At 44.6% G+C, this 14,110-nt stretch overlaps 1 protein-coding gene across 3 annotated transcripts in view; it reads left to right on the plus strand.

The window, feature by feature from the left end:
• The first annotated feature begins 5,080 nt into the window (after positions 1–5,080).
• MBOAT2 (membrane bound glycerophospholipid O-acyltransferase 2) overlaps positions 5,081–14,110 on the plus strand; it is a 116,595-nt gene continuing 107,565 nt past the window's right edge. For 2 of the 3 annotated variants that reach the window (XM_081797238.1, XM_081797239.1), the window contains exon 1: positions 5,083–5,246. In XM_081797238.1, the coding sequence (XP_081653364.1) occupies positions 5,172–5,246 (75 nt within the window). In that variant the 5' untranslated portion in view covers positions 5,083–5,171. Of the gene's footprint in view, positions 5,247–14,110 lie in introns of all 3 variants that reach the window. The other variant, XM_081797243.1, reaches the window with a different exon arrangement.

The raw sequence follows: 14,110 nt of genomic DNA on the forward strand, positions 1-14,110 counted from the left end.
ACCCAGGTGCCCCTAATATGTTGTGATTTTCATAGGAACTGTCTTGTGATATACAGTATTTAAAGCCCAGAGCAGAATTTACATATAAGAACATAAATAAGAGAGAATAGCTATCAGCTTTTAAGTGGAAAATAAATTAAAAGATAATTTGATGAAATCAAAACCAGGCCATTATCTGATTACAAAGCTTTCCTTAGCATGTACCTTATGTTTAACCAGAAGAGTCACCTGTCCAGGAGAGCAAGTCCTTTGACAAGGTCAGATGTCGTAACCACAGACTTTACACGCAGAGATGATTCTCATTCCTAATTCTTTACTGCTTAGGACTCTAGCATCAGTATTGTAATCTGTGAAGCAAAACCCAGCATCTGAAAAATGACAGAAATGGAGGAAGGATTTGAGCACAAAATACCTACAACACAATATGTTCTTTGACACATTTACCCACGAAGAGGGAAATTTGCTCAAAGTGTTAGGCCTCTGGGGGACTACACAGAACGTGGTGGGCTGGAGAATCACCAAAGGCTTTCTCTTTATTGCAGAGCCAGTAAGAGAAGAGGGGGGTATAACTCCTCTCCTCTAGTCAGACTAGACTATTTAGAAGAGCAGTGATAGGTCCACACATCTAAGGAAAGGAATTCTTCTTATAAGTATAGGTGAACAGAAATAACCTGCAATATTAAGCAGAACTGAGGAAATGAGGTCTTCTTACACAGTGTAGCACCCCAAGTAGATGCAGTCAGCATTCCTTGTGGTGATGGTATTATGATGGAATCTGGGGTGGGTATTGTGACTTACATTTAACGTGTTTCATAATTCGGACACAAATGCCATTACGCAAACATGTGGAAGCATGAGAGTTTGTACACTGTTTTAAATACCTAGGGACAAAGGGTTTCAGATGGCATACTTATAACAAGCGCTGAGGGGCTGTTCTGTTTATGGAGACTTGACTCGTTCATCTAAAGGTGAAAAAGCTGAGTGAATCTATGAGGAAAATGGAATGTTTCCCCAAGATGCACAGATATAACACAGAAGTCATCACGGGTCACTGAAAATCACAGACATTTTGAAGAAGAAAGTTTGATTAGAGATAAAATAAATTAGAGGTAGTTCTGAAACCAGAACAGCAACTGGAAAGCAATGCAATCCTCAAACTGAGGAGTAATAGTTTTGTTTGCAGCTCTTAGTCAAATAAACCTAGACTGTATGTAGGCTCAGGGAGACAGAAAAAAATCTAGAAATTCTTGGGAATCGTATAATATTTTTTAAAGATTTTATTTATTTATTTGAGAGAGACAGCGATAGAGCAGGAGCAGCGAGGAGAGGGAGAAGCAGGCTCCCCGCTGAGCAGGGAGCCTGATGTGGGACTTGATCCCAGGACCCTGGGATCATGACCTGAGCCGAAGGCAGACGCTTAGCTGACTGAGACACCCAGGTGTCCCAGGAATCATATAATTTTAGACAAAGAAGGCACCTGCGAAATTATTTAGTTTCTAAATCTCCTAACGTGTACTCAAACGAAACCGAAGCGACTTATTCGTTGTTATAGGCCTCGTAAGTGGCAGAGCCAGAAATCAGCTGAGCCAGGACTTCAGTGAAGATCTCCTACCTTTACCATTTCCTGTGTTTGTTACCTCTTGTTCGGTGTACTTTGTGATGTCCTAATTGAAGCATGTTAGGTCTTAAAGGGTGACTTCCTGAATTTCAGTTTTTGTTCTGTTAGGGTTAGCTTGTAAGTGCTTGAAGATGCCAATCAATTAACTTGGGGCTTTTACTATGTGTATGGTCCAATGCCCTTCGTCCTCTAAGTTATAAGTTATTCTTATATTCTAAGATATAAGTTATTCTAAGATATAAGAGCTTAGACTAGGGAGAATTGCCTAAGAACTCTCCTTTCATGACACATACCATTTTTATGAAACAAAAGCAGCTTGGCAGATTATTCATTTCTTCTGAGTGGTTTATTCAAAGTTAAAAATAAGTTTCATTTTAGCAATCTTTAATTACCATAGCCATTTTAGGAGGAGAGAGCAAGGTAGACAGTCATTTTATTATAAGTGAACTCCGCTAGGTGCTCTTATAATTTGGTCTAAGTAACTCTTGTTCAAAGGTGGTTGCTACATGGAAACCTCTTCCCTACGAATTATTATTTCTAACACTAATACTACTAATATCTTAAAAATAACTTAGCCTATTGTCAATTTCACGTTCATAGTCAGAATATTCCTGTAAGGTAGGACGAAGTTCTATTATCCAGCGTAACTGGATATGAGAAACTTAAGGCACAGAAAAGTTAAGCAGATTTCTCAAGTTCACAGTTATTTAGTGGAAAAGTCAGGACTGAAATTTGGGTCTTTTAACTTCCAGTCAAGTCTCTTTCTCCCGGATGTGTTCTTTCGATTTTAATATTAGAAAAAGGACCTTATTTGGTACTTTTCCTATAGCACTTCATTCTGTTTTGTATATGATTGTTTGTTCTTTTGATTATAGCACCCCACAAAGTTCATGAACATAGCAAGTACTCAGTAATTTTTCTTTTTAAGAATTAAGAATGTGAGAATCACTCTTATAGGACGGATGTTATCTGAGGCACTATATGTAATTAGTCCAATTCTTTCCCCCTTCATCATAGTTTAAGAGCTTGTAGCCTAATTAGCAGATACTGGGCAGAAGGCCTGCATCAAGTTTTTGCTATCATCACTGAGTTATTAGCTCAAAATATGGGCCTCAGTTTCTTCATTAAAAACATGAAGGTAGAGTATTTTTAATATGAGAAAAAATAGTTTCCATATTCAGAATTACATTTCGTAGATGGTAATTAACATTTCTTAAGTTTTACCACACAACAGGCACAGCTCTGAACTCTTCATTTAGATAAGCTTTTATAACCTCATAACCCATGGTTTTGGTGCTATTATTATCCTCATTTTTATACATGAGGAATCTGAGGCTTAGAAAGGTTAAGTAGCCCAAAATTTTGCAGCTAATCAAAAGCAGACACAGCCGAAAACCTAGGTCTGACTCTAAAATCTAAGTATTAATATTATACTATATTTTACCGATAGCTTCACAACTCTGACACAGCCAAATTTTCCAGATGGCTAAAATCCTCCCTATTGTAGATATGTGGTCACCCCAAAATTCAGTCTAAGGAAACTCCTTTTTGTAGACATTATCTGTTCTAGACCGGAGACTGTATCTCTATGCTACTTTATTTAGGTTGCAATATGTTCCCAACACCCACCTTTCGAGTTTTTAAAATGGTATATTAATTTTTCCATCAGTTTGTATGCCCAGACACCTGTATGCTTTTTGTATGATTCCCCACAGTGGAGAAAAGGAAAAGAATATTTTCTAACATTATATTAATAGAGTGCTCCATATTATTGGTATAATATATTTTAATGAGCAGCCCATTGAACAGGTCTGTTCTCTAATTGATTACAACTCCCATTGGAACACTACCCCAGGGAGAATAAAGGCCCTGGCATTTTGCTTTTTCTTTCTGTCCTTTAATCAATTTGGTTGTCAGGATTAAGCTAACCCAACAACCAAAGAACGTCAGGCAGGAAGGGATTGAACCTATTAGTTCAACTGCCTCCTTTTCAGCGAGACAACTGAGGTCCAGGGGATTTACAGAGGCGCATATATTCCTATCTGTGCTGTCTCATCATCCAAGACTAGGTAGTAATCTAGTAAATGGAGCACCTGAGAGCTTATGAGAATTTCTGGACTGGGTTTAAGGGTGAGGAAGAAGAGGGCCTAGTGTTTAAAAGATAAACTCTGAAAGTAGATTACCTCAATCCTTTCTCTGCTATTTATTAGCTGTGCTCTTTTGGGAACTTACTGAACTTCTCTGTGACTCAATTCGATTTGAGGGTGGTAATAGTACTTATGTCCCATGGTTTGTTGTGGACATCGGTACCTCTAAAGCATTCAAAGCATTCAAAGCAAAGTGTTTAACCTGTAGTTGAACTCTAACCATTAGCTGTTTCTACCAAAAATTTCAGATTGTTAAATCGTTGCATTTTGCGCTTTCCTGATATTCTCCTCCAAGAATCCTTTCGAAGTCTTCTACACAAAAGTTGACACTTGCATTTTTAAGGAACTCAAATGGTTCACTTTCATGAAGTCTGGGCAGATACATCAGACATCTTATTACACACCGACCAGCCGGCGATCGAAGGTGTGTGGAAACAGCACACCAGTGGGGACTGGGGGAGAAGGCGTCTGCGGGGTGTTGCTCAGACTCCCGTTCCTTCGGTCAGGCGGGTCCTTAGCGACCCGCGGCTGGCCACCAAGAGCTGTTCAGGCGGGAAGAGTCTCCGGCCCCGGGGCCAGCTGCACCGGGGTCTCTCACCCCCGGAGGGCCCTGGGGACTTGGCGGCGACTGAGAGGCACACACGACTGGGGCTGGCTTCAAGTTTGGGCTTTCCACACAAGACAAAGGGACATCTTATCCAGGTCACATTTTTGGTTTGTGGCCCTCCTCCTCCCAGCCTCCCGGCTTTGTTCCCAGCTTCCCCAAGAGCTGGCTCGACGGCGACCCTCACGTCGCCCCTTTGTCTGGAGGCCACCCCGTTCCCCTTTGTTGTCCAGGGTTCCTCCTAGAGAACGGTGGCTGTCCGCCGACTGTCGGGAAGGACGAAGATGGGGGTGACAGGGCGAAATTCCCATACCCGCACCGCGCACGGCCACCCGCGTACACCCCTTCGCCTCCGCACGGCGTCCCCTCGCCCCCTCGCCGAGGCCTGAGATAGGGGTGGGGCGCGGCGCGGCCGGCGCCCTCTGATTGGCTGCGGGCGTCGAGGCGCCGCGCCGCGATTGGGCGGCGGGGCTGTCTGGCGCGAGGGCGCGCGAGGTGGGGAGGGGGCGCTGGAAGCTGCTGGAAGTCAGGGGGCGGGGCGGGCGCGGGCGCGGGCGGCCGGGGACGCGGGCGCGGGCGCGGGCAGGGGCGCGGGCGCGCGGGCGAGGGCGGGGGCGCCGGGGAAGGGCCGAGCCGGTCACCGCCCCCGGCCCCTCCCTGGCCCCGCCCCGCGCCGCTCACACCGCGGGCGGCCAGGGGGCAGGCGCGCCGGCTGCATCCCCATCCTCGGCGTCGCCCGGCACGGCGCGCGGGCGAGCGGCGCGGGCGGCTGGAGCGCGGCGGGCGGAGTGCCAGGCCGGCCATGGCCACCACCAGCACCACGGGCTCCACCCTGCTGCAGCCCCTCAGCAACGCCGTGCAGCTGCCCATCGACCAGGTACCCGAGGCGGCCCTGCTGGCGTCGCGCCCTCGCCGCCCCCTCCCCGGCCGTGTGCCATCCGCGCGGGAGCCGGGACTCGGGGCACGGGCTGCGGCGGGGGCCGCCCCTTGAGGGGAGGGGGCGACCCGCCTGTTATTGTGCGCGCGCCATCTCGCGCCAGCCGCCCCTCCCCAGCGTGCCCACCCAGCCCCCATCCCGGCCGTGCCCGTGCAGCCCGGGGGGGCTCCGGGCACCGACGTGCGCGCGTGCATGCCTGGCCCTGCTGCCCGCCACGGCAGCTCCCCGACTCAGGTCGTGCGTGCGCCGGGCACTCGGCGATCCGGAGTCCCGAAGCCACTTGCAGTGCGTGTGGGCACGGGTGTAGACGGTGTAGAAAGGCTGTGCTTTGGCGAAGCCGGGGTGTCTGTGCCCTGCGCCCGTGGCATCGAATGCCCCACGGGGAAGCAGGATGGATGTACCTCAGTGGAGAGTGCACTAGACTCGCGAGCGTGGCGTGGGGGAGGTCAGCTTAGGGCGCTACGACCTGCCCCTTGGGACAGTTGGCTTTGAAGTGTGGCTTGTTTAACAGGCAACAGTTTGCGGGGAAGGCAGAGGTTAGGAAGAAAAGTCAAAGTGAGATAATAATCCCAGGGTTTCTAGCTGAGAAAGTTGCAACCTTGTAGTTGGAAGAAGACACCTTACCCCTCTCTCCCACCCCTCAAAAAAATATAGGACACTGTTTAGGTAAAGGGGGGTATTGAGATAAAGGCCAGTTGAGTTTGTGTGAAAGGCCTAAGGATTGTTGAGAAATAAACAGTATTGTGATGGGAAAAGCAGCGCCATTTTTATTGAGAAAAAGTTTGGAAGTATTTTCTCTGAGTGACATTTAGGGTAGTTGTTGGGGAAGGAGGCCGTGGAGATAGTTGCTCTAGCCCCAGGCTAGAGGTAATTAACTGAATTTTTTGCTTCAAATTATTTCAGGTGTGCTCGATCTAGAAGTGTTTGCACTTTACAAGGGATCCTGGTTCACTGTCCTTTTCTTGAGAGTGTTGCTGTCATTTGATGTCATCAGGGATTTCATTTATAAGGCAGGATTCCTCTGTGTCCAGGCTAGGTTTCATAGCAAGATGGGAAACCACTCCTGTACCTGACATTATGACACTAACTTGCTTTGTGCTTTACTGGTTTTTTGTTTTTTTAAAGACTGAAGTGTGCCTGAGTATATCAAAAATTTTACTTTCTGTTTGGATCTGAATCCCTTACTTCTATTTCAGTTATAATTTTTGATTCATGTAAAATATCTATCCCCTACAAATCTTGAGCAACAGTTAGAACACATATTGTACTAATAAAGTACCAGTAGTGAAATTAATCATGTACTCTACTAAGGTAGTCGTCTTCTCTTTATTAATGAACTGATCAGAATGTAGGATTTTTTTTTTTTAATCTTCTCAGCCCTGTGGAGGATTCTCACTTTTCCAAACTGAACTACAGTATGACCTTTTAGTGTATTACACTCCTGACTTAAAGTAGGTTGTTGCTGGGGTATCAGCAAATGCAGGGTAGGTATCTGTTTAATAATTTTTTTGATGGTGAGGAGGAAGGGAGATAGGCCTCAGACTTTTTTCTTTTTAGTTGAGGCATAGTTGACATATAGTGTTATATTAATTTCAGGTGTACAACATAGTGATTGGACAATTCTGTACATTACACAGTGCTCACCAGATAAGTGTAGCTACCATCTGTCACCATATGACTTTTCATTAATTTTAGGGAACAGGTGTATTCTTTCTCTGCCCACCATGATGGATTTTTTTTTTACTATGCTAATGCCTTTTAATTTATATAATGCTTATAACTTTTTAAAGTGATTTAGTATTAGTGAACTTATGTAAACATCTCAGCAATCCAGAGCAAGTTGTTTTCAGTACTGAAATAAACAGGAGTCTCAAGGGAAGGTGACAGGACTTGAAATTTTGACTTCTTTATTATCTGTAGGTTTTGATTTGGTATCTTGGACAATCTTCATTCTCTCGGGACAGCTCTGAATTTTTGCAGCCATTTGTATTTTGAGTTGTTTCCTCTTCTCTAAGCAAATCTTAAGAATTTGGATTAATAACTGCACACACCTTAACTTTTTATAGTGCTAAGAAACTATTTCTTTGAAGCACTGAAGAATTGACTTTTTTGCCGAGAAAACTCTTGGAATAACTAAAAACTCATGTTGTAAATTGGATTGATAAAGAGTCGTTTAATCATTACTTTAAAATTGAGCAAAATAGAAATTAATTTTTGTAACATGTAAATAATTGAGTTCAAGTTGAGAGGAAGCCTAAGAATTACTTGTAATCAAATAGTGTGATTCAACAGGAAAAAGACAAATCAGGAAATGAAAAGTGTAAAAATATAACTTGTTAGTATGTTAATTTGGTATGTGCTAATTAACAGTGTTTTGAAAATTTAGGAAATTAAAAAAGCAGTTGTTGAATGTCAGAGGAAGAAAAGGACCTTAGGGCCAGAGAAATAGTTTAACTCTTGTACAAGAGTGAGTGTAGAATTTATGAAATGATAGAAAATACTGGTCTGTATGGAATATACAAATGCACATTGTAGGGTATAAGTTAAGGGAGAAAGGAGAAATGTTTTGCAGTAAGACCAGGCAAGGAAAAGGAGCAGATTTTGCCTTAGACTCCTGAGTTGGTTAATCCTAACTGAGAATTGCAGAGTGACCTTGAGGTAACCATAGTATTTGTTCAGTATGCCTTAAATTTAAATGAAAATATTAACTGCAATATGGAGTGAGGGTAAATGATGCTTTAAGCATCTGATGTTTCCCCTTTCTAGGTCTTGCATTCCAGGTGACTTTATTTCTGGGGTGGTCATCATGGAAGGGGTAGATGGAGAGCGGGTTTTGAGGAGGATTTGGACTGAGGGAGAGCTGTGCCAAGACAAGGGCCAAACGTGCTGTGGAGAAGCCATCAGATGTCATTGAATATAATTGTGTTCTTTATTAGCTGCTGGTGTGGTGAAATTTTTAAAGACCCCAAAGTGAGAATAATTACGTGTCCCAGATCAACCTATTTTTTTAGAGTGGGTTTTTTTTTTTTTTTTAATCTCATCGTATCGTACGTTCTAATACACTTGATTGACCTAACTCTCTGAGTTACCAGACTGAGGCTGCTCTGGCATCCTCTTCCTCCTCCTTGCCTTTACTCTGTCTTTCCCTTTTACCATTTTCTGTCCTTATTTCCCGTGATGCGGTAATACTTTGAAACTGGAGTAAATTTCCCCAGCGACAGGGTTTCCAGGTTGGTATTCTTGGCAGCCAGTTGGCCTCATCAAATATTCCTGTTTGGGGACAGGGTCATCATTTTAGAGATGATGGATGGAGCTGTTTGGGTGGGGAGAGAGGGCAAGAGGGAGACTCAAGATATTTTGAAAGGTTTGGAGGAGGGAGAAAAAGATGGGTGGGAGGAGGAGGATGACCTGTTGTAGTTAATTCTGCAAAGCCAGGTAATAATTACAGTGGGTAACACCTTACAGCTTACAGACCTCTTTCACCGCATTGTATGATTTAATTGAGCCTCGCAATACCTTGTGAAGTCAGGTGAGATTCAAGGTCTGATATATTTTAGCCATATGTATATATATTATATATATGTTATACGGGTTATGGTATTAACCATTTGAGTGAAAGGTCAATTGTAATTTATAGTCTTAACATGTGGCAAATAATTGTGGTTCATCACTGTTGTAGATCTGGGTTACCCGTGTATTTTGGGAGGAGAGACTGGAGATAGAGAACTTCCCAAACACTGAAGTGCTGGTGGTAATGGTTTGAATAGGGAAAACTGTGTGTGTCTATAAGAGAGAAAAAAATGTGGATGGAGGCTAATAAAATCCTGGTTCCATTTTGGTCAGTTTGTTGATTGACCTTTTCTGTATCTCCCCCCCACCCCATAATGTAGGCATCCAATGAAGTGAAGCAATATGTTTGGGAAAGGAGTAGTTATTAGCTTATTTAATCCTCCACAGGTCTATGCTATGATGAACCCCATTTTACAGATGAAGAAATAAGCGGAGTTTTCAGTATTGGGTCTTTTTCGGATTATGACTTTTAGGGGGAAGAAGGTGAATAGCAATGAAACAAGCACATCAAGGATTAATTTTATTTTAAAGCCGCCATTTGAATGCTTTAGGTTTAGGACATAAATATTTAACTCATTTGTCTGTCCTGTCTACTTTTACATCCATAATGAGCATCAGTCTTCATCATGAGAACCCAGAAAACACTGGGACAATCTGCTGTGGAAGATTTCCTTTTAATAAGGAAGGCATATGGAACTAGGAATCTTGAATCTGTATTTTAGGCCCTGTCAGTTAACTAATTTTAGATATGTCACTTTACATAAATGAGTTTCCTTCTGTGTAAAATGTGTGTTGTGCTTAGTTTTAAAATTCTGTGATTCTGTGTTTGTTTCATTAACTGAAGAAGCTGCCCCAAATTCTTTCTGGACCGAGTTGGAAGGAATATAAATAAAAACTTGAGGGAAATGGACTAATAAGTTTTGAAGAAGTTTTCAACAGGAAGAATTGAAACTGCCTCTCTGTTTAATCTGAAGCAGCTAAGCAAAATAACCACATGCCCTGAACATTGCAGTTAACGTTGGTTTCCCGAACTCTGTCCCTTTATCTGTAGGAAGTAGTAGTGTGGTTCTGTAGTGGAAAAGTCATAATTGGGTCTGCAGCCAGACTCGGCCGGCCCCGGGCTCTTTGGCAAATTACCGCATTTTTCTTTAAACCCCAGTCTCCTCATCTGTAAAATAAATAATAAATAACACCTAGTTGTAGATTACTGTGAAGATTAAAACACATAATCTGTGCAAAGCACCCGGCTCCTCATATATGTTTGATACACCATTCCTCTCCACAGATTATGAGGTGTATGCAAGTTAACATCTGTGTGTATGTATTCCGTTTTTAATCTTTAGGACTTCCTTTTTAGGAAGGGAAATATGAGGTGGAGGTTCAGTCCTATGCCCACACAGTGATTAAATTAGGATTAAAATCTAGTTTTGAGTTTGGAGTCAGAAGTGGCTTTTCTGCTTCTTCACAGCTTCAAGAGTTCTTTGTCCCCCTGCTTTCAAGCTCCCTGTGTTGGCACTGCCTTGATAAGTACAGATAACCCTCGTCTCTGTTGACTGTGGTCTGTCCGGGCTGACTTTCCAGGGAAATAATCAAAACAACTCACACACACACACACACACACACACACACACACACACACACAGAGCTTTTGCCCGCAGTCCGCTAACAGGTGGGATTCCACAATGATGGCACTTGACAAGACTTTTTAAAGAATAAAGTAAGCCATAAACACAGTCCTCAGAAGAGTGATCCTTTAATAATTTTATGAATGGCATGGGTGAAGCCTGAAGTCATGCTTGGTCTATCTGTAGGGTGTGGAAAAGGTGGGGGGTAGCTGATGTGTGAAGAGATAGAATCAGGATTCAGGAGATCTGAACAGTTCGGCGCTAATGACGCGTCCCTTCTTCTTCCTGGGCTTATCCAAATCCTAAGCATTCTTCCAGTTCTGCGTCCAGTACACCTTGCCTATAAATCTTTTTCTGAATCCCATTTGAAGTGACTGATTTCTTATTTGAACCACAAAAGCATTTTGGATTTGATACTCTTCTGGCCTTTATTCTGTTTAGTGTTATAGGTATCAGGCAGGATTCTGGTGGGAGCCAGATTGAACTAGGTAACCAAGGAGACCTTAAGAACTATTTACTAAGATAAGGGCAGGGAAATCACGGAATAGTACAGTCCCCCAGTACCAGCTTCACTAGGCCTAGAGAGACAAGGGGAGGGAAGGAGCAGAAACCCAAGGGGGAGCCCTGAGGGCTGCTCCCAGAGGCACCGTGGCCTCCTGTGCTGAACTTGAGGGAGGAGGATGGGAGAGATGAATCCCTCCCATACTCCATCTCCTGCTGGTGTCTCCTTCAGAGGGCAATTGATGATTTGGGGGCACAGAGTTAAACTGGAGGGTGGATCTGGAGGCATTTAAATATCCACAACAATATGATTACTAATAAGTATTTTACAATTTTACTCATTTCTCTACCTGCTGAACAAATAAAAACCCTTTTGTCTTTCTCCTCAGCGCACATCCTCATTCTGTCTCTTCTCAGTCATACATTTTGAAAGAATAGTTGGTTCTTGCTGTTTCCATTTTCACTCTAACAACCATTGTAATCAGGCTTCTGCCTCCAACACTAACAGCCAAATTGCAAACTTTAAGAAATGCACTCCTCATCAGTTACTTCCCTGGCTAAGACTCCTCACAGCTCCCGTGCTGCCTAATGCAGTGCTTTTTCAAGCGCGGCCCTGAGATCACTTGTATCAAAAATCACTTGGGATTGTTGTTATAAATATAGATTCTCAGTGTCTACCCAGCACCTTCTGAACGAGGGCCAGGGAACCTGTGTTTTTGACCAGGCTCCTTCTTACTCCCTACCCCTGCTACCGTCAGCGTTAGAGAGCTTTTTAAGGGTCTCCATATGACTGAAAGGCTTTAACAGTGTGATGTATTTTTTGAACACTTGTATTTAACCATTTAATGGGTAACCTTTAAAATACGATGCAGTGTAATGGTGCCGTTGGCAATATGATCCCAAGATTTGGAAAAATAAAATTCATAGTGTACTCTAGGCAATACGGCCCTAAAATGGGACAGGCTTTTTGTTGAATGATGTCCACGTCTCCCTTCAATCCTGTCGTTCATCTCTAGTGACTGTGTGTATAACCTCATGTATAGACAGTGTCAGGAGTCAGAATGTGGGGTCTCTCCTGAATGTGAGACCTGCCACTTGAGAGGTGTTGCCCACCCCCCCCAATTCCTACTGCAAGCCTCCTTTGAGAACCATTGGCCCCCGAAGGATAGGGATAGGCCTAGAACCTCTTAAGTGTGGCTTTTTAAAATTTTTTATTATTATTATATTTTTTAAAATTATTTTTTATTATTATTTGAAGCTTGCCCCCGATTGGCTGGAAATATTATTATTTCCTTTTTTATTATTCAGAGCCCCCTGCGTAGACCAGGCAGTATAATGCCAAAGGCCGGGCGAGTAGGAGTGCTGGAGTGGGGGTTTAAATCCCCCTCTGCTGCTGGTAGTACCTCTGGACTCACTCACTCAGTGCTCCCTCCAGTATGTTTTCCTGTCTTTTCACTCCCTGCCTTGGAGTAAGCTTCTCCTCTGTCTGAAGTCATCCTGCTCAACCTCTCTCCTCGGCTCTGCACTCCCACCAGCCCCTCCCTGTCTGTGGAGCAAAAGCCCACTATCGTCCCTATCTGTCTTTCTTAGGAAGGAGTTAATGGGCAATCTTGGGGTCTTTCCCCTTTCCTCTGGCCACTTCTCAAATGTGCATATCCTTCCAGCTCTAGGAAGCAGTGGTGGGAGAACCCCCCTTTGGTTTCCAGGGGATGTGGCCCCCCTTGTTGATGAGGCCTCCCAAGCAACTGCCTCATGCCCCCTCCTGCTTTAGCCTGCTCTGATAGGCCCTGTACCACCTTTAAACAAATTATTTTATTTGCTCATTTTACACCTCTCCCTGCTGGGCTATCAGTTGCTTAAGAATAGGGGCCTCCTTGGGGCGCCTGGGTGGCTCAGTCGTTAGGCTCAGGTCATGATCCCAGGGTCCTGGGATCGAGCCCCGCATCGGGCTCCCTGCTCCGCGGGAGGCCTGCTTCTCCCTCTCCCACTCCCCCTGCTTGTGTTCCCTCTCTTGCTGTGTCTCTCTCTGTCAAATAAATAAATAAAATCTTAAAAAAAAACTTAAAAAAAAAAAGAATAGGGGCCTCCTCTTACTCATGTTTGTATCCCTCATGCTTAGGACTGGCTTAGACTGTGCTTGGAGTCGGTGGGACTCCTGTGGGGACAGCACAGGGGGGCACCAGTGATCATTGTTTCTTAGCGGTGTGGCCTTAGCCTCGACTGGTCTTTTGCATGCGGCAGTGGCCTGGTCTATAAAATGTGGCAGCCGGTGGGCCCTGCCCCACGAGGAGGTCGTGCTCACTGCGCACACAGCGGACGCTCAGTGTTGGGGGCCGAGAAATCAGTGGTGGCCCTTCACTGGATGAGGCGCTTCCTTGTCTTTGCAGCGCAGCTGGCTAAGAGCTCCCCAAATTGGGTTCAGGTCCCCCCTGTGACTTGTTCTCCTCCAGCGGGTCGCTACTGAGCCTCCTAGCGGCCGCGTAGCCCTGAGTGTCACAGGCCTGCGTTGTGAGGCTCACTAAAGACCGAACAGCACATCCCTCGGTTAGAAGGAGGCTCCAGCGACTCTTTTGGCTGACTTTATTTTCTTCAAGAGGGGTACTTAAAAGGCGACTGGTAAATCATTGAAGAATTTTGGAGGACTGTGATGATTATTCAAAAAGGAAATGAAGATAACCGTGAGCGGTACCAGTATTCTCAGCTACATGATTACAGTGTCTGGCGACAAGGGGTGATTAGGGGTGATTGAAAAGAGAAGCTTTATCAGCATTGTTATCAGGAGATTCAGAATAAAGAAGCCTTCAGAGTGCATAATTGTCTTTATTCATGAAGAACAAAAGGCTCCCACTTTTGGTGCCACGCCCTCTCCCCTTTCAGCTGGGCTCTTCTAGAAGGGCTCCTTTGCTGTATCTTCCCCCTGGCCTGGAACCAGCCAATCCGGGGAAGCCCGGCCAGCAGCATGTTCAACACTGGATTCTCTTGGGCAGCCAGTGTCCTCGTGGAGTGGGGAAGTTAGGGGACCCCCCCCAGCTGCCAGCCAGATGGACCTCACTCTTCTGTGAAGGCCCAGGCCTCTGACCAGCTCGCCTTGCTCCTATCTATATAGGC

Source organism: Leptonychotes weddellii, chromosome 10 (genome assembly GCF_054177405.1).
Source record: "Leptonychotes weddellii isolate Sample4059 chromosome 10, ASM5417740v2, whole genome shotgun sequence".
Taxonomy (NCBI): Eukaryota; Metazoa; Chordata; class Mammalia; order Carnivora; family Phocidae; genus Leptonychotes; species Leptonychotes weddellii.